This window comes from Sporobolomyces salmoneus (assembly GCF_050403485.1).
Source record: "Sporobolomyces salmoneus JCM6883 DNA, S_salmoneus_JCM6883_v1_ctg9, whole genome shotgun sequence".
NCBI classification, from domain to species: Eukaryota; Fungi; Basidiomycota; class Microbotryomycetes; order Sporidiobolales; family Sporidiobolaceae; genus Sporobolomyces; species Sporobolomyces salmoneus.
In genome coordinates, this window is record NW_027481154.1 from 116,816 (window position 1) to 135,245 (window position 18,430).

Here is an 18,430-nt window from a genome sequence, read left to right on the forward strand (position 1 = left end):
ACTTCTTTACGCGCGCGATAATTAGTAGGAAATGGATCAACCAATGATTACTCGACGTAGATCAGGTTCACTCGAATTGGATTACGGAGATGATCCCCTTCAAGATCAAGATCAACCTTTCTCCTCCTCCTCCTCTATCAAACTGGAACAGCAGGACGAAGACTCGAAACCGAGACCTATCGCAACTCTTGAAATAGCTCGAGTGAGTCCCGAATTCGCCTTCGTGTGCTTTCGACGAAGATCAGTCACTCATCATTTCTCTCCTCTCCTATCTCTCCTCCCCTTCCTCTCCTCTCTGACTCTCACTCGTACAGAAAGAGTTAGTTGAAAGTACTAGACCATCTCTACACCAACCCCGACCATCTTCCACCACGACTACTACAACGACTTCGAATCTCCCGAGTGGATTACCCGCGAATCCCCTCACGGGAAGAGTTCCCTCTACCGGTCCTACCCCTGGTACAAACATGTCAGGATCAGTACCTGGTGGTGTTGGGGGTGCTGGAGGTCACAATAATCAGATGACGGCGGTATTCATCTCTGATATGCATTGGGTAAGTCATCTCTTCTCTTTCTCTCTCCTTTCGCAATAACTTTGACTGACCTGATCGCGACGACGTGCGATGATCGTGTAAAGTGGACGAGCGATCAACATTTGGTAGAACTTTGTCATTTAGCTGGAGCGGGAGGAGTCAGGTTGAAAGACGTTTCGTTCTCGGAACACAAAGTGAACGGGAAATCGAAAGGGTAACTCTCTCTTCGCTCCTCTTCCTCTCTTTTGTGAAGTGGAACATTGATTTCGTGGTACTCTCTCTCACAGTGTCGCCTATATTGAAACTGGATCAGCCGAAGCTGCAGCTCTTGTCAAACGATACGTCGATTCAAAGTAAGTTTCTCCTCCCTCTCTATTCCCTTGCCCTCCCTCACTTTCACCTGATCTGACCTCAACGAATATTGTTTTCTCTCGTAGTGAATACCAGCAAAAACGAATGACCTGTACCCTCGTAATCGGTTCCAACCTCGGTTCTCCGTTCCGTACTCTCCCTCGCGAACCTCATTCCCGTCAACAAGGAGGAGGAGGAGGAGGAGGTACTCACAACCCGGCGAATCAATCTTCTCGACCTGGATTGAGGATCCCTCCGCCTTGTACTTACCCTTATATCAATTCGAAGGATAATGGGGGGAGTCAATCGACGGGAGGAGGAGGAGCGGGACAGAAGAGAGGGTTCGGGAATGGACCGGGACAAGGACAAGGAATGGGACAAGGTATGGGAGGTGGAATGACGATGACGGGTCAACCGGTTAGGAACCAACAACAACAACAGCAACAACAGAATTATCCGATTCAATCGAATTCGAATAATCTTCCTCCTCAACCGATTCAACAGCAACAACAACAACCACAACAGGGTATGATGGGAGGTATGGGAGGATTTGGAGGAATGGATCCTTCAGCGGCGATGGCTGGGATGGGAGGAATGAACATGTTTGGAATGAATCCGTTCGCGACGGGTGGAATGGGTGGAATGAACGGAATGGGAATGGGAGGAATGGGAGGCATGTTCAATCCTTCGATGGGATTCGGAGGAGGTGGTGGATTCGATATGAGTCAATTCGGAGGCGCGGGAGGAGGAGGAGGAATAGATTTCAGTCAAATGGGTCAATTCGGGATGTCGCCGATGGGTACCGGTCAACAACAAGGTCAAGGTAATGGTAACGTCAAGAGGAGTAGGACGGACGGTCAGTAAACTCTTCTCGACCGATCAACAAAAACGCGCTTGGATCATTTTCTCTCTCTCTCAGTTTTGTAGTCTCTCTCTGTGTTTCTCCCACTCTCAGTCTTGTTCTCATCAATGTTATTCCTACCCTCCTCTTGTCGTCGTCTCTCTATTCGCTCGATCAAGTATCACTCGAGCTTTTGTTCTGTCTCTCGTTCTCGCATGTTCTCTTTTCTCGACTGTTTCTATCCCCTCTCCTTACCACCTCACCGTCTTGCTCCTCGTTCTCTTATCCCGACTCGACGACTTGCTCACTCCTGTATCCGACTTTCTGTTTCGCTCGCTGTTTCTCACACTCTCCCTCGCTCTCGATATACCTCTCTCAGTCGATACCCATTCCTCGAAGGTTCTCTATGTATCCATACAGTGACAGCGCAAATCAAGTACACTCAAGACGAATCAACCGATACGAAACCAGGAGATAAAACTTAGAAAGCACCAAAAGTATTCATCTCCTTCTGATCTTTCGGCCATTCGACCCTCTCATCCAACCCATTATGTAAACTAATATTAATCGAAACGACCGTCATGGCCATACAAACGCTCGCGGTCCAAACCGCGTCGAACCCTCTCCCAATTTCCGCAACCCATTCAATCTCTTTCCTCCCCAATCGATAAATCCCAAACTTGTACCAATTCTCGAAATCGTCAATGTAACCGAGGAAATAAAGTTTGTATCCTAGACCGATTGAGAGAGTAAAAACGAATCCGAGGAAGGAAACGATTCCGGCGAAATAGAAGAGAGGACGGGAGTGATAGCGGATCCATCGGACTAGTCGAGAGGGAAGAGGGGCGTGAGGGAAGTAGACGAGAGTCCAGAGGGGAAGGTAGAGGAAGAAGGAGGTGATGACGATTGAGAGGGAGGCGAGGAAGATTGAGGGGGTTTGGAAAGAGTAGAAAGGGAGTTTTAGAGAAGAGAATCCGGGGAGAGCAGAACCGATTTGAACGAGTGAGGGGACAAAGTCGACAAAGAGGGATCGACCGGTACAATTTCGGTCGGTTGTGCCAGGTGCAGTCGCGCAAGAATCTGGTGAAACGAGATTGTCAGTTTTTCCTCGAATTCCGTTCAGATGCAAAAAAGCAGTGACTCACTCAATACGAAGTATTCCAGACGACCCGTACCTCGTTTCTCCCTCACTGTCATAAAGGCCATTTCCGACCCACTCGAAAGCATCACCGCCAACAACAAAGCGATCGCAACGAGGTAAAACACCAGCGGAACCGCCGCCCATAGAACCGTTTCCGCTTTATCCCAACTCCAGCTCCATTGAGGTAACAGTGATCTCTTTTGTCGAGGTCGAGTTGCAGGTTCGATTTGTTCGCCGGGAAAAGTCGAGAGGAAAGAATCTTTGTGAGAGAGTCCAGAGGGAGTTCGATTGTGTGCGTACTCGTCAGGGTGGAGTGGAGCGAGATGGATCGGTGCGATCGAGGGAGACGAAGAAGTCATTGCAAAAGCGAGCGACGTTCGATGAGGATCAGGTCGAGGTCGGGTCGAGGTTTCGCGAAAGAGGAAAAGAGGTTCTTTCGATTCTGTAAGATGAGGCGGAGCGATAGAGGGGCAGAGGCAGAGCAGCTAGACTACATGTCGACTGATTCCCCCCCTTGTTCGAGAAGCAATTGTCGCAGAACAAAGACGAGAACAAGGGCTGAAACGAGATGAAACTTCAGGGGACTTCGAGGAATTCGAGCTTCTTTCCGTCTTCGGGGTCGTCCGCTGTTCTGTATCGTTGGTATCGTAGCATCTGGCTTGTGGTGTTCTGTTAGCGCAAGAATTAGGAGGCGAGAGAGAAATCGCTCGCATTTCGTTGATGCATGATGACGTGTCGTTTTTTGTCAATGATGAGACATTCTTCTTCTCGCTTTCCCTCTTTCGCTCTTAGCTTTCACACCTCAGCCGACTATGCTCTACCTCGCTCACGACCTGCTCCGGCTCGAGACGCGACCGTGCTCAAGTTTCCGCTTGTTCTCGTGCCGCTCGTTCCCTCACTTCTTCCTTTGTCCTCATTCCGACCTTGTCTTCGCGACTCACTGGCCTCTAGCTGAGGGTACTTGCTCGCTTGGATGGGATCACCACCGCTTGTTCTCTCTTCCGCTCCTTTCTCTTCCATCCTCTCTGTATTCTCCTTCACATTTCAATTCCGTCGCTGGTCGACTCACACCCTCTTTCATCAATAATCTACCTCCATGCCTTCGACCATGAACCATCTGTACCATACCCTCTCGCCTCTGATCGTCTACGCCGCGTTCCTCGTCTCCCTCCTCGCCTTTCTCGCTCCAACTCCCATTTTCCCCGATCGAGTCTCTCTCCTCTCCGTCACCCTTAGCGGCGTCAACTCTTCTTCGACTTCAACCTCGGAACGTTGGCTGTCTGAGGCGAGGATCAACCACGGCCGACAAAGAATTGTGAAACGCGCGAAGAAAACCGAAACGGCCTCTTCTTCAAGCTCGAACAAAGCGTATGAGCTCGTTTACGGTCCCCTTGGTGAGTTGGATATCTCGTTACCTTCTCGTCGAGCTTGCAATAGCTGACAAAGGTAGCTTGATTCGGCCAATTTACAGGAGCTTGTCTTTCAGTCGACGGATCAGATCCCACCTGTACTTCCCCTACCTTCACCCCAATCTTCGTCGACCTCTACTCAACGAACACGACTCTCCCTTCCTCGACTACTGCTCTCCTCCCGGATCAATTCCCGCTCGTCCCCGCCGGATTATTCGTTTCCCTCCTCCTTCTCGCGACCCAACTCCTCGCAGTGATCGGTTCCTCGATCTCGATGCACGCGAACAAGAAAGGAAAGGCCCAAGGACTCGCGAAGAGGCAACCGGCGATGAGGAAAGTCGCAACGGTCTGCGGAGTTCTAGGATTGGCCGTGATGTTGGCAGCGACGATCTCGCTGCGAAGTCAGCTGTCGAAAGTGGTCGACGAGGTTGAGAAAGCGAATGTGGGTACGGCGAAACTTGGATCCGGATTCGCTCGTGAGTTTCTCCTTCGTCGTTTGTTCCGCTAACTTGGTCTGATTTCCTTTCTCTGCGACAGAGTTCTTTGCTGGAGCAGCTCTCGAGGTTGTCGTTCTCATCTTGCTCATTGCAGAAGCATTCACAAGTCGCTGAGCGGTAGGCCCAACTCTTTTCCCGTCCGTTCCTTTTCTCCTGCGCTGACTCTCCCTTTGCTTCACTTCACAGACTTCAACCTCTCATAGACATTTCTTCGTAGTACTCTTTCCCTTCTACCATGCAAAGCAAATCGAACCCATCCTTCTCCTCTTTCGTCGCGCTCGAGCCCTCGAGATTTCCCGGGCTCCTTCCGCTCGATCCTCTCCTGCGAATCGGAGTTCCCGCGGGACCGTTGATTCAAGGCTGAATGAATGCTCTCTCCCGTTAGCTGACGAGGTACGTGCAAGCGAGGGAGAAATAAATCGTCGGAGATTCGGAAATGGAGAGCAAAGAGCGCCCCAAGTTTTTTCTGCGATCGACCTTTGCTCGCCTCTCGCCAGCTGCGACGGGTTGCGGTAGCTTGTTGAGGCGAGGGTAGATGTTTCGAGCGCCGTCACCGTCGAGGAGGTCCTATGCGTCGAATGAATCGCCTCGATCAAGTTTGCCAGGAAGTCAACAAGGTTCTTCCGTTCACTCTCTTCGATCCAAGAGCAGTGAACTCTCGTACAGAGCTCCTATGATCAGTAGCTCTACTCGACAACCATCCCCAGCTTCTTCAACGTCTCTCGTTTCCTCAAGATCTCTCCACTTCGCATCTTCATCTCCGATTAGATCCCATTCAGCCTCAAAGTCTTATGCTCCCCCAATCAACCATCCTGTCCCTTCTTCAATCATCTCACGACCAGCTCCCGTGATCTCGAGTCCCCATCATCCTTCAGTGCAGGAGTCGTACGGGGCAAAGTTGGAAGTTTACGGAGACTCGTTCTGTTCCGTGTTCACTTTGCTAGGGGAGGATCACGTCAAGGTACACAAGTTCAAAGGTGCTTCGGCTCGAGTGAGTCCCCCGTCAGGTCCGCTTTGCATGCTCGGGGGAGAAGCTGACGGTTACTCGTTTGCGAAATTCTCGAAACAGGGTCTAAACAACCCAAACTCGACGCTACAAGCCGGACCCGATATCATTCGACGTATCGCGACGACTCGTCCTCGGTACATTGTCCTCCAATTTGGTGCCGTCGATTTGCATATCAACTATCTCTGGCGCGCAATCTTCCTTTCCCTTTCGCGAGCCCGTCCTTCTCTGACTCGACCCCATTGCCTCTCCCCGTCTACAGGCAGCTCAAAGCTAGAGGACTTCAAGCGATTGGTCCTACCGAGTTCGTACCTTCGATCGTGAACAATTTTTGCTCGTTTCTTCGAGACGAAATCATTCCGATGGCGAATGCGACGGGAATGAAAGTCTATATCGCCGGGGTACTACCTCCTGTCGTCGAAGATCATTGTGAGTCCTGGAAGTTTCAACAACGAAAGCAGAAGAGACTCACCATTTTCTCGTTTGAAGACCTTGAGCTTTCCATCTCGAAATACCTTCAAGTACCGTCTTTCTCTCTCCTTTCCCTTTTACCCGTTCACAGCGTCCAACTGACCCATATCTCAACGAGCAGAAGAGTTCTTCCACTTCAACTCATGGACTCCTCCCCCTCTCCTCCTCCTCATTCCCAAACGATCTCGCGACCCGTCATTCCCTCGTCAAACTCTACAATCACCTCGTCTCCGACTTCTGCGCTCGTCATCCATCCTGTCTCTCTTTCGTCAGTATCAATGGATACCTCTACTCTCGCTCGGCACTCACGAAGAAAGTTAGCAAGAATTTCGTCGATGTCGAGGATCCGTTGAATATCCAGTTGAGTTTCCTCGCGCATCCCCACCGTGACGAGTTTGGGTACTTAAGAAAACGAAAGCGTGATGAGTAGCCTGGTTTGGGAACATACGATTCAACTTTGGTGTCGAGAAATCCCGATCCTTCGAAATTTCTTACCGATTCTCGAATCTCGAATCGATCAACTAGAGTCAGGATTGAGTGTCTGGGAAGATCAGAAACGAGAACGAAGGAGGATCGAACAACAGCAGCAAGAGCAGGCGAGGAAAACAAAGGGGAGAAAAGGTTCGGGGTTGGTTTACTTCGCGGGTGCGGGCGGGAAGAGGTGACGTGAAGGGATGGGGGAGAGGTCGATATGTTGGATCGAACAAAGGGTTGTCCCTGGCTGAAAGAGGTTGAAGCGGAAAAGTAGTGCCGTCAGTACCCAAAATCGGAATAGGAATTTCCATTAGTGCCCTCGTTCTCACCGGCCCAGTCAGCTCTGTCTCGACTCTGGACTGAAGAGAACGAAAGAAACATTTTCCATGTATAGAGAAGTAGAGCGACGGAGTACGTACGAAAATAAAAAACGACAAGTGTAAAGATCGAGCTCGAGAGAGAGAGAGAAGGGGGAACAGAAAGAGGTACTGATATACTGCTGAAGAAAGATTGAAACAAGTACAGGACTCGAGTCGCGAGTTGAATCGACGGGGAAGGGGGTATCGGAGGACGACGAGTGCGAGGAGAGAAGGAGTTAGGCGATAATTGTTAATTCTCGAGTTCGACTCTTCGCGTAGGCGTCTTTGTATTGTTCCCATATCCTGTTCATCGAGCACCCGAAGATACGTCAGTCAGGCTTATGAGACTGTGAGTGTACTGAGCGGAGACGAACGTTTTCAATTCCGCAATGTAGCGAGATTGGACTTCTTCCAGCATCTCCTGAGATGGGTGATCGTGTTGAGTCACTTGGATCGGTCGACCAACTAATCGACGACGCAAGTGTCAGGGACTAGGAGCCTGGCGAGAGAATGCCAGAGAGGGAAAAGACGTACCGACAGAAACGATCGGATGTCGATAAGGCATCAATCCCATATTGTCTAGAGTTCGGAAGCAAGGTCAGGACGGACAACTTGTTTGGAAGAGGGTCAGGTGCGAGCTTACAATTGAACAATCCTCGGCCGAAGAAGATCGCTATTCGTTCATACGAAACGGACCATTCGATCAATACCGCGGCTTAGACAAAGGACAACCAGAGATACGACTCACGTAGAGTGAACCCAAACGCTTTTTGAAACCTCTTCTGTAACTTGTACAATTTCGTCCCTCGCGCATTCGCCAATTGTTTGAAAATCTGCAGCACGTTCTCCATCGGTTCAGCACCCCTTCACCAGCGAGCGCTAAGAGAACGAAGAGACGTACATCGTTCTCACCGAATGAGAAAACAGGTACAAGATCCGCCCCCTGCCTGATCGCGAGTTTGATGAACCCTTTCCTCCGTTTCAGCGTCAAATCTGCCGTTCCTGGATGTGCGCTCAAACTCTCTGCTGCTCCTCCTACCACAATAGTCAAAGAAGAACCTGGACCTGTGTTAATCCGAACCAAGTCGCGAGGTCAGCTCGGACAGTCGAGGAAGAGGAGAGAGAGGGAAAAGGAGAATTTTACCTTGACGAAGGATATTTTGACAAGATTTCATGCTGACTGAACAGACACCCAGCGATAGTAGCAGTTCTCGATATATCGGTAACTTGAAATTCGATTCGAGCGTCAAAAGGTGAGGGTTCAATCCGGGAAATAATCGAGAGAATCCAGTTGCGTCGGTTCCAAAATTCGCGACTGTGTACGAGTGAGAAAACTGGTCAAGAAGCGTAGATAGAGTGGCATTAGTACGGCGAGAGATCAGCTTACTAGCTCCCATTCCGATGATTCCATGAGGATGAACTCCGAAAATGTATTTGCGATCAGGTGATAACTCCGCCGTCTAAAGCTATTCGTCAGCGCCATTGCTACCCGACAAACCTCACGAGAAGACTGAAGGGAAGGAGACGGACCTTGATCAAGCTGAAGCAGGAGATTGAACGCAGCTCTGGCGAGTCAGCTTCGCGAAACGAAAAACTGAGGAAACTGAGAATCTCGAACTGACCTGATAGGGAAGTAATTCGCGAAATACTTCCATATACTTGCCTTCCGTAACCACATTCGAGTCCTCCCACCTCTGATAGGAGCTTGATCGATCAACAGGCTCCAGGTCAAGTACAAAATGATTGCCGGCCATAACTTTGTGAACGAGCTACGTTTCCATTCGACCGTCGGTTGGTCAGCAAGAATTCCGTAGCATGCTAGAGCATAGTGGGGATGGGAAAGGAGCTCACCAGAGAAAGAAAAAGAAGCCGAGAGAGATCGGTAACAATGTCGACCAGAGAAAGACGGCAAACATCTGTAGTCGACGATGTCTAGGTACTACGAATGGTGCGAATCTACCATCGGGAAAGCAGAAGGTCAGCGCGACGAGGGAAAGAGAAACGATGATGTAGATGCGGGGGAAGGGGAGAGAGAAGGGAGAACTGACTTGATCTTGCTGTGGTCAGACTGTTCGTACGCGATTGTACCATCTTTGTTCCGAGTCTTGCTTTCCCCCATTTGAAGAGGTCGAGTTGAGAGTTGAACGAAAAGTATCCATCTTTCGCAATTTCGCAAAACGTTGCCCGCTGCGGTGAACTTTTCGACAGTTTTGATCTGTTACAATAAAACGATGCTATATTGCTTGCAGTAAGGATAAATACAAAGGTAGTTGATTCGGAATGGATGGTTTTAACAAAGTTCTAAACTTGAAGGTTTTCGATTTACTACCCTGATCGTGTCTTTTCGGCGAGTTCCGTCCATCTCTACATCTTCCTCGACCGTGACCGTATGCTCTTGATTCGTGACGAGTCCGGAAGGTCGAAATTGACTCGATGCAGGAGTCGACAAGCTCAAAGGGTTGAGAGTCGTTGATCCATCGTACAGCGCGATCCATTCGGACGGTGACGAGAGCATCTTCAAGAGCGCTTGAGGTCCCCTCCCAATCGTAACTCCGACGCTGTACGAAGAACAAGGCATCAGAACCAGATCATAAGCCTCATGTGAAAGAAAGAAAAGCTGATGATGATTTACCTCAATTCCGCTTCGAACGGAGGAGGACTCGTCAACCTAATCAAAGTAGCGAAATCGACCGTCGAAGGGATCCCTTGTCTACTCGTCGGGTCCTCCCTCAACGTCAACCACAATTCGTTCGTTTCGACTCCACTCGACGCGATCCTCGCTTGCGTTTGATGCGTGTACACAGTCGAAGCCGTTCGAGACAATTGCAGGTTCCCGCCTGGAGTGTAGCCCAAATGAACTCCGGCGGTCGTCGAAACTGAATCAGTGATGGAAGTCGAAGGACCGATTCCTTGCGAAGTTGGGCAAATCGCTTTGATGATCGGCGCCGGTTGGCCCTCAGAAGAAGAGAGGAACCGGAGAGTGATCTCCGCATCTCGTACCCGTGCACTCGCCGCGGGAGCTGTGAAACAGAACAGGATCAGCAGGACGAAAAGAGGAGAGAAGAAAGAATCTGAAAACTCACGAGAATGAAAAGTCGCTCGAAATCCAATCAAGGCGGAACGAAACGGTATTCCAACTGGATCGTAGATCGTATGAGTCTTGGAGATGATGACCCTAGTCCGAGACTATACAGTTCAGGGGATGTTAGTTGGATTTCTCTCTCGCTGAAGAGAGAAACGAAACTCTTACCATTTGAACATCTCCAACTAATGATTCATGAGGAGCGATGACTGGAGGGGACCTTTCCCTTGGAGAAGATCTTCCAGGACTCGAACTCGCTTTACGAGAATGACCACCACCGGAAGAGGAGGAGACAGGTGGAGCCGGAGGAGTCGAAGGTGTTCCATGCGGAGGACTCGAGGGACTCAATGGCGGTGGAGATGCTTCTTCTGCGACATGACTGCGTTTCACGAGCCTCCTATGGGTGCGAGGTGGAGAAGAAGGTGGACCGGTTGAATGAGGAGGTCGCGAACTCGTAATCGGAATCGGATTCGCGACTTGTTGACCGACCGTGACGAGCGTTGAAGGAGGTGGTTGTTCGGGTATCAATATGAACTCGTGAGAATCGGAACTCGAGGTACTGATACCCGACATCGACTGAAGGGGGGAAGGAAGAGAGAGAGGAGAGAGAGATCAGGGAGGAGGATACGTACGCTCTCCGGATCTGAGGGCTGGGGTTCTTCCGAGCGAGTGGGAATAGAGTTCGAGCTAACACATTTTGACATTCCTGCTCCACTCGATTCATTCAACCTCGCCTCGTCGAGACTCCTGCAAGGTCGAAACTATCTTGAGTCACTCTCATCTCCATCTCGGCTATCGAATTGATTTGGAGAGTGACTGGGTTGTTCAGTACGCTCTAAGTGTCGAACCTACACGAGTCACTCATCCCTAGTCGCCATGAGAACGCGCCGATTACGAATCGAGATGTCAAATCGCTTCCGGAACCGGGTCCAGGGAGAGTCGTCTGTTGGTCGAGTGTTCAAGTGTAACGAGCTAAAGCACAGTGACTGGCTTCAGGGATTCGCGGAGATGGAGTGAGTCGCGGATCGAGGTTGTCGAGGGAATGGAGGGTTGACTCGCTCTTGCAGCTTGCAGCTTCATGACCGGAGGATCTTCTGGGTGTGGTAGAGTGGGCGAGAGCGATCTTGGATAGGTGGTCGCTTACCACGTGGTGTTGAAAGGTTACTCTTTTCTTCTGCTTTCCTCGCTCTCTTCCCGGCTTCGGATCACTTCTTCACGCTTCTGCTCTGTACTCTACCTGCGATGCCTAATCTACAACCTGAGGAGATCATCACCCTCGTTCCGTTCGATCCGGAAGATCAGATTCAAGTCGATACGTTGAATCAACAACGAATTGTCCGTGGGTCGCTTCCTCACTTCGGTAGTCGCAAGCTGATCAGGTGCACTGTCATAAGGATAGTTATGCGGCTGGAACCTCGATATGATCGAAACCTGGAGGGAACAAGCTCGGAGAGGCGTCAAAGTGACTTTTCTCCTTGATTTCGTGCTTCCCTCTCTTAGTCTACGTCGGATGTCACTGATACTGTTAATTCGTGCTCTAGGGACTATACTGGATCTTTCCAGCAGACACCGAAGCCGCGCGGACAAGGTTACGACTTCCTTTGCCAGAACGAGAATCGTTCAATCAACGTGAGGGACTTGGTCCACCTGCCCCTCATCCGGAGTTCACACCGTTAGGTCATGCTAGTCTTGTACGTCCACTCCTTTGTCTCGTCTTCGAAAAGTTTCGTCAGCGGAAATTCTCTACGAATGATGCTCATTGACGTTTGAGCTTGTTCCGTAAGGATTGGGAAGACTACGAAGGCGACGAATCGCTAGCTAATCGAGCCGAAGGAGTAATCACTATTGCGACATTCTACATTCTTGCATCACAGCAAGGTCTCGGGCTCGGCAAGTAAGTCTCTACGCTCTCTTCTACTCCTTCGCGACTCGGGTCCTGGTCGTGAGCTCATACTCAACCTCCTTTCATTTTACAGTATCGTCATGAAAGCTCTCGAAGCGAAAGCGATCTCATTAGGAGCCACTCAGGTGACACTCAACACATTGTGTGGGATCGCAGCCCAAACTCGTGAAATGTGGGCATCGATCGGAGTCGAATACGATCCTAAAGCAAGATTGAACGAGTTTTGGTACGAGAAGTTAGGGTACGAGGTGTACAAGCGGGAACCGAGGTATAAAGAGAAAGCACCCGATGGGAGCATCGTGAAATTACCGGCTGTCGTGAGTTTTCTCCTTCCGTCCGACTCGTAATTAGGGACGTGACGAGGCTAACGATTCGCCAACTTTCTAGTTCATGAGGAAGATGCTGTAGCTAAGTTATCGGTGCTGCATATGAACATCTATCGCTCGACGTGACTCGCTTGGATAGAGAACTTTGGGGTAAACTTCTCTCGCGATGCACGCCTCAGCTGGAACAGAACAGGGAGACGTGATGAATGATATGGCAACGTCTACAGTCTACAAGGCCCACCAGCTGAAGAAGCGTGAACAACAAAATGAATCGAAATGAGCAACAGGCCAAAAAAACAACGGAGACGGGGGAAGTATGTAAATAGAAGATGAGAGCGACAACAATGGAGATAAGAGCTGGGTATGAAATGGGGCATGGGTGAATATGTTTTGTGCAAAGATGAGAGAAGGAGGAGAAGGGTTGGTGTTTTTTTGCTCAGGCGGCTTCGAGATTCTCTGTCTTCGTCTTCCGCTCGGCTGTCTTCCGCTTCTCTGTCGCCGCCGAGGAAAGCTCGGACGGAGCCGTACCCGTTCCTTTCGCTTCGACCGTAGGACTCGACATTGGATCGTTCGGATCCTCCTCTTCGTCCTCCTCCTCTGCGCTGTTGACTGACGATCGAGTCCAAGGATCTGTCGAAGGGGGAGGCAAAGCAGCAGATGGAAGGTCTGGAGTAGCTGGAGTGATCGAGAATGATGGAGTGGAAGCAGGGGAAAGAGTCGGAGACGGAGAAGGAGTCGGTAATTGCGAGATCTGAGAATCAGATAGTGTGGAAGGCGATTCTTCTGATGGTAGTTCATCACCGACGAGAGATTGAGTCGCGTGATCAAGAAGTAATGCGAGAGAAGGGGAAATCTTCGAAGGTGAGTTTGTAGGAGAATCGGAAGAGGAGGAAATCGGGGCCATCGCGAGAGTGAGAGAAGGTTGTGAAGGCGGAGTCGGAGGAACGTCTTCGTAATCATCTTCGTCGTCACTTACAGTCGCACTCATCGTCCCGTTTCTTCCGGTCCCTCTTTCTTCGTCCTCTTCGTCATTCGACACCGTTCGAGGAGTCGATTTTGATGCTTTCTTCGTTTTGATCCATCGAGGTTGAACACGATCCGAAGACGATGAAGGAGCAGGAGAGCTTGACGAGCTCCTCAATGGACTCGATCCGCTCGTGGCGACGTTGTTCGGACTCAATCCTCTCCGTTTCGAGGTTGCAGAGGAAGAAACGACGATTCCGTTCGAGTTTGGTGATAGCGCCCGTTTGCCTATTGGCCGTCGAGTGATTGGTGAAGGAGATAACGAGGATGAAGAGGATCGGGCTAAAGAAGAATTGAGAGGTCGTCGTGGTCGAGGAGATCCTTCGTCTTCTTCCGGTTTATCTTTCGCGATTATCTCCTCCTTCTTCGGAATCGCTGGAGTAGGCTTAGTCGCAGGTGTTGTCGACGGTGTGGAGGTTACCACGACTGGAGGGGTTGATTTATTGACTCCTCGTCCTCCTTGACCTCGAGCGTAGTGATCCCTTGTTCTCCGATACCCTGCGATCCCTCCAAATCCGTTCCCACCATTGACCGTACTTTGCATCTCTGGAGAGCTCCACAACTCCCTCAGTGCTTCAAGCTCGACGAGTGAAGGCTCCTGAATCGAGACTGATTTCTTCGGTTTCGGTTTTAAAGGTTCCTCTGCTTGTGACGATAACGTCGGTTCGAGAACTGGTGCTGGAGATGGAGAAGGTAGAGGTGGAGAATAGAAAGAGTTGTCATCGGAGGAGGATGTGATCGAAGCTGAAGGAGAGGGAATTGGCGAAAGTGTTGAGGAAAGTTTTGCTTTTTCTTCATCTATTCCCGCCTTGACCTCAGGAATCTGCGTTTTCCCCCCATCTACTATCATCTTCGTCACCTCGAAGCTGCCCTCCCTCTTGAGGACTCCTTTCAACCCTTCCGGCGCGGGTTTAACCTTGATTTTCCAAAACTCTGAACCGCTCGAATCGTCGCCTTCATCCTCATCTTCGAAATCGTCTTCACTGTCGCCTAATCCCCTCCTCAATGGAGCCATTGCGAGTGCAGCCGCTACTTTTCTCTTCCATTTCCTCGAGAATACCCCTGTACCGCCGTTCTCGTTTCTATTGAGGAGAGTGTTGTGCTGTGTGAGCGTGAGGGGTCGTTTCGAATGGAGTGGAGATCTGTCGAATCTCGGATGGGTGATGATATACAGGAGGAGGAACGCTAGGCAAGGGAACAAGGGAGATCAGTTTTCAGAGTCGAACGTGAAACCGGGGCGACTGGCGACCAGGTAACGATGAGGTTCCCGGTCTGTTACGACCCCGTAGCCGAGTGCTATTCGAAAAGATAGACGTACAAAGGAGGACGGCCAGGGGAGCAGCTGCGAGAGTACCAACGGCAAGGTTGACTGAGATCATTTGGGTAAACATTCCCGTCAAATCCCTGCTTGCTTGACTTCCCAGCTGGCGAGTTGAGTTCCCAAGGTGCTGACTGTAGACTTGTACTGAAGAATGGCGGGTTGACGAGAGAAAGGTGTGATTGAGAGCCAAGGAAGCAATCTTGCTGCTGTCTCATCTCGATTCCTCTCACAAAGCCGATCTCCACCTCACCTTCGACCGCTGCCCCAGCAAGATGGGAGCAGGTCCACATCGTAATCGACTACCTCGAAGTACTCCGCCAGAGGATGGATTGTTTTCACGTCAAGTTGGCTCATCGTCGGATCCCGATTCCTGTAAGTTTCTCTCTCTGTGGTGCTTCTAGTAGACCCGAGACTTGAGACCGAGAATCATCGTGTAGCTATGTCGGCTGCGAACTTCTTCATCCCGTCATTACCGGGACAACCATCGAATTCGACTTTGGTTCAATACGCTGGACACATCCCTTCAGCCCCAATCAAAAACGGTCAACCCGATACTGAATCAGACGCCCACTTGTTCTTCTACATGATCCGGAACCGACACATCGCCGATCAAGAACGAACTTTGATTTGGTTCAACGGAGGACCCGGTTGTTCTTCCTTCGATGGAGCAATGATGGAGGTTGGACCGTTGAGGCTAGTACCGGGAGGTCAGAGTGAATTGCAGGAAGTCGAAGGAGCGTGGAACGAATACGCAAACGTCATCTTTAGTCAGTTCTCACTCTCCTTTCGCTCAACCCCCACTCTGCTCACCGTTTCGTTGCGGCTCTTCGCCCCTCGCAGTTGATCAACCTGTAGGAACTGGTTATTCGTACATGGCTACGAACTCTTACGTGCACGAACTACCCGAGGTGAGCTCCGTCGCTCGTTCTTTCGCGATTGAAAACTCATCGCTCTGTCGCAGGCTGCTCAACACATCGTCAAATTCCTCGAAAACTTCTATAAAGTCTTCCCAGAGTTCCAGAACCATCAAGTGAGTAATCCTCTCTTCCTCGACTTTGGAGGAGAAAAAGTAGTAACGTCTCTTTCATAACTCGCAGACTTTCCTCGGAGGAGAATCTTACGCAGGACAATACATCCCTTACATCGCTTCTGCTATCCTGAATTCCCGTCTCCCGACTTCTCAACACCTCTCGGGTCTATTGATCGGAAACGGTTGGATCGACCCTTGGAACCAATACCCTGCTTATCTCGATTTCGCCCTCCAAGCCGGCGTGATCAAACCTGGTTCGACGGCGGAATCGAAAGTGAAGAAAGAGGTTGAACGGTGCAAGGCGAGTATTGAGAAGGGAGGGAAAAAGAATATGAAGATTCATAATGGAGTTTGTGAAGGGATTTTGGGAAGTATCACGGATAGCACGATTCAATCGTATGTTCTCTCTCCCTCTCTCTTGCTCGCTCTTCGACAGTAACCACACAAGGGCTGAAACGAGTCAAATGATGAACGCACAGAGTGAACGGACAAAATATGTGTGTCAACAATTACGACGTTCGATTAACCGATACTCATCCAGCATGCGGAATGAATTGGCCTCCTGATCTCGTCGAACTACAACCTTACCTATCTGTACGTCGTCCTTCTCCATCCCTAGCTCGTTCGAACACTGATCAATCGCGCCCCCGTTCTCTCTGCTTAGCGAGACGACGTCAAAACTTCATTCCACGCGACGAGACATCCAGGACCCTGGAAGGAATGTAACGGACAAGTCGGATCTCAATTCTACACTCCGTTGAGTGCACCTTCGGTTCGATTATTACCGGAACTGTTGACGAGGTTGAAGATTTTGATGTTTGCCGGGGCTGAAGATTTGATCTGTGTCTGTTCTCTCCCTCCCTCGGACCGCTACCGAGACGTCTACTGACCCCTTTCTTTCTTTGGGCGAGGCGAAAACAGAATCACGTCGGAATCGAAAAAATGATCGATGATTTGGAATGGAATGGAGAGTTGGGTTTCGGGGTGAGTACTCGGTCTTCCTCCTAATGAGACAGTCCTTCACCACTGACACCTTTCTGTGTCATCAGAACGAGACCGCGGTCGATGATTGGTACGTGAACGGGAAACGAGCTGGAACCTGGACTTCGGCGAGAAATATGACCTATGTCAAGATCCTCGACGCTTCTCACATGGTCAGTCAATCCATACAAGTCTCTCATGATCTTGAACTGACTTGGGACTTCGTCGAGGCGGGAACAGGTTCCTTACGATCAACCTTTGGCGGCTCACGACATGTTTCTACGATTTATCGGAGTTTCAGACGAATTCCTCAATGCCGCCGGTCCAGCCGCGACGATCCCCTCTCGGATAGGTTCAGAACGTGAAGCGGTACTCGGATCGACATTACCGAACGGTACCGCTTTGGGAGATGCGTTGTCGGATCCCGAAAGGATCGAGAAACTCATTGCGGGCGAAGGAGGAGGAGTAGGTAGTGATGGAAAGTCGTTGACGGACGGATTGAACGGGAGCGCGATCGAAGGATTGGTCAACGCTTCGAGCGCGATCGTGTTGATTCTGATCATGATCCTCGCGTTCGGTGGATTCATCTTCTTGAGACGGAAATTCGGAGGTAGAAACAAGTTCAATCGCGGAGCAGGAGGAGGTTGGGGAGCAGTAGGAGGCTCATCGGCTTCGGCGACGAGAGGAAGACATTCGAGAATCGATAGTTTGGGAAGAGGAGGAGGAATGGGATTGGGAGGAGTGACTGGAGATAGCACGGAAGAAGAAGAGCAGGAGTTGGACGAGCTCATGAAGAGTCGTAGGAGAACAGAGCTTGAGGAAGCAGACGAGGAAGAAAGGATTGAAGGGAAAGGGAAGGGGAAAGCGAAGAGTCGTTTGGGAGACGAAAGTGAAATCTTCGGTCTAGGCGCTGAGGAGGAAGACGACGATGATCCGGAACAACGGAGAAGATATCGGTAGCTTAGACGTCCTAGGAGAGCGTTCTTTTGTCTTTTGTTTCCCAGTTGTACTCCATTCACAGTTGTACTGTTGCAGTTCAGTCACTCGCTTTGTGCGAAAATTAGTCACAATTCTTGAACGTTTCCTCGAGGGAGTGAATGAGAGGATGCTATGCGAGAACTCGCACGAGCAGCGAGGCTAGCGAAAATGCAAAACTGGAGAGAATCGCTGTAAGAGGCACAACCTGACAACGAGCCCTTCTTCTCTGCTGCGAACATGGCCCACCTTCGTCTCGGATGTCGAAAGGCTCTTGTGCGCATCAAGCTGAGAGTACGCCTCAACGAGCGAACTCTACACGGAAGCGAGAAGAGAAGAGTTGCAATAGAATACAGAGTAACGAGTACAAGCAGCCAGCCGTTTCTTCCTCTTCTAGGATCCACCCTTGAGTTTCGCTTCTTGGAATAGAACGTGTCGACCAGCTACATCATCAAGGAAGGCGAGAGGACGAGAAATCAGCTAATCCAGTCTCTCGTTTCTCAGTCAGACTTGATCGAGTCGCTTACCCTTGGGATCGAACTGCTTACATAGATCCACATAGATTCAGCAAAACTCACGGCACGAGAGCGAGAAGAGGGAAAGAATTTACCTTCATGAATGCCAACTTCTTCTCGGCTGTCCTCGGTCGTCTAGCAATGTACGAGAAGCCAGTTCCAACCCTACAAGTTTCTTCCAGGTCAGCCGTA

The 18,430-nt window shown here is 50.3% G+C and overlaps 9 protein-coding genes across 9 annotated transcripts; 5 read left to right on the forward strand and 4 right to left on the reverse strand.

Moving 5' to 3' along the window:
* Positions 1-31: 31 nt before the first annotated feature.
* JCM6883_005147 (RNA-binding protein) lies at positions 32-1,748 on the forward strand (the record flags this gene model as incomplete). The annotated part of the gene is made up of 5 exons (XM_076630269.1): positions 32-202; positions 315-554; positions 638-747; positions 821-886; positions 971-1,748. The coding sequence occupies 5 exons, from the start codon at positions 32-34 to the stop codon at positions 1,746-1,748; spliced, it is 1,365 nt and encodes a 454-aa protein (XP_076489661.1).
* Positions 1,749-2,206: 458 nt separating this feature from the next.
* JCM6883_005148 (uncharacterized protein) lies at positions 2,207-3,225 on the reverse strand (the record flags this gene model as incomplete). Its single annotated transcript, XM_076630270.1, has 2 exons — positions 2,207-2,805; positions 2,871-3,225. 2 exons carry the CDS (start codon positions 3,223-3,225, stop codon positions 2,207-2,209), a joined length of 954 nt encoding a protein of 317 aa, XP_076489662.1.
* A 749-nt stretch (positions 3,226-3,974) lies between these two features.
* On the forward strand, positions 3,975-4,886 carry JCM6883_005149 (uncharacterized protein; the record flags this gene model as incomplete). The annotated part of the gene is made up of 3 exons (XM_076630271.1): positions 3,975-4,260; positions 4,338-4,751; positions 4,813-4,886. The coding sequence occupies 3 exons, from the start codon at positions 3,975-3,977 to the stop codon at positions 4,884-4,886; spliced, it is 774 nt and encodes a 257-aa protein (XP_076489663.1).
* Positions 4,887-5,445: 559 nt separating this feature from the next.
* Positions 5,446-6,914, forward strand: JCM6883_005150 (uncharacterized protein; the record flags this gene model as incomplete). Its single annotated transcript, XM_076630272.1, has 6 exons — positions 5,446-5,763; positions 5,842-5,966; positions 6,041-6,207; positions 6,268-6,299; positions 6,371-6,609; positions 6,680-6,914. The coding sequence occupies 6 exons, from the start codon at positions 5,446-5,448 to the stop codon at positions 6,912-6,914; spliced, it is 1,116 nt and encodes a 371-aa protein (XP_076489664.1).
* Positions 6,915-7,318: 404 nt separating this feature from the next.
* DGA1 (diacylglycerol O-acyltransferase) lies at positions 7,319-9,201 on the reverse strand (the record flags this gene model as incomplete). Its single annotated transcript, XM_076630273.1, has 12 exons — positions 7,319-7,385; positions 7,457-7,547; positions 7,617-7,661; positions 7,726-7,755; positions 7,831-7,915; positions 7,984-8,147; positions 8,227-8,397; positions 8,470-8,542; positions 8,613-8,622; positions 8,705-8,851; positions 8,934-9,038; positions 9,131-9,201. The coding sequence occupies 12 exons, from the start codon at positions 9,199-9,201 to the stop codon at positions 7,319-7,321; spliced, it is 1,059 nt and encodes a 352-aa protein (XP_076489665.1).
* Positions 9,202-9,372: 171 nt separating this feature from the next.
* On the reverse strand, positions 9,373-10,737 carry JCM6883_005152 (uncharacterized protein; the record flags this gene model as incomplete). The annotated part of the gene is made up of 4 exons (XM_076630274.1): positions 9,373-9,640; positions 9,715-10,102; positions 10,166-10,268; positions 10,333-10,737. 4 exons carry the CDS (start codon positions 10,735-10,737, stop codon positions 9,373-9,375), a joined length of 1,164 nt encoding a protein of 387 aa, XP_076489666.1.
* Positions 10,738-11,406: 669 nt separating this feature from the next.
* JCM6883_005153 (GNAT family N-acetyltransferase) lies at positions 11,407-12,475 on the forward strand (the record flags this gene model as incomplete). The annotated part of the gene is made up of 6 exons (XM_076630275.1): positions 11,407-11,499; positions 11,564-11,626; positions 11,706-11,855; positions 11,949-12,058; positions 12,141-12,384; positions 12,455-12,475. The coding sequence occupies 6 exons, from the start codon at positions 11,407-11,409 to the stop codon at positions 12,473-12,475; spliced, it is 681 nt and encodes a 226-aa protein (XP_076489667.1).
* Positions 12,476-12,829: 354 nt separating this feature from the next.
* JCM6883_005154 (uncharacterized protein) lies at positions 12,830-14,431 on the reverse strand (the record flags this gene model as incomplete). The annotated part of the gene is made up of 1 exon (XM_076630276.1): positions 12,830-14,431. The coding sequence occupies one exon, from the start codon at positions 14,429-14,431 to the stop codon at positions 12,830-12,832; it is 1,602 nt and encodes a 533-aa protein (XP_076489668.1).
* A 578-nt stretch (positions 14,432-15,009) lies between these two features.
* JCM6883_005155 (S10 family peptidase) lies at positions 15,010-17,708 on the forward strand (the record flags this gene model as incomplete). Its single annotated transcript, XM_076630277.1, has 10 exons — positions 15,010-15,109; positions 15,175-15,504; positions 15,578-15,645; positions 15,699-15,767; positions 15,835-16,163; positions 16,247-16,361; positions 16,432-16,611; positions 16,689-16,751; positions 16,817-16,921; positions 16,989-17,708. The coding sequence occupies 10 exons, from the start codon at positions 15,010-15,012 to the stop codon at positions 17,706-17,708; spliced, it is 2,079 nt and encodes a 692-aa protein (XP_076489669.1).
* Between the last annotated feature and the right edge of the window lie 722 nt (positions 17,709-18,430).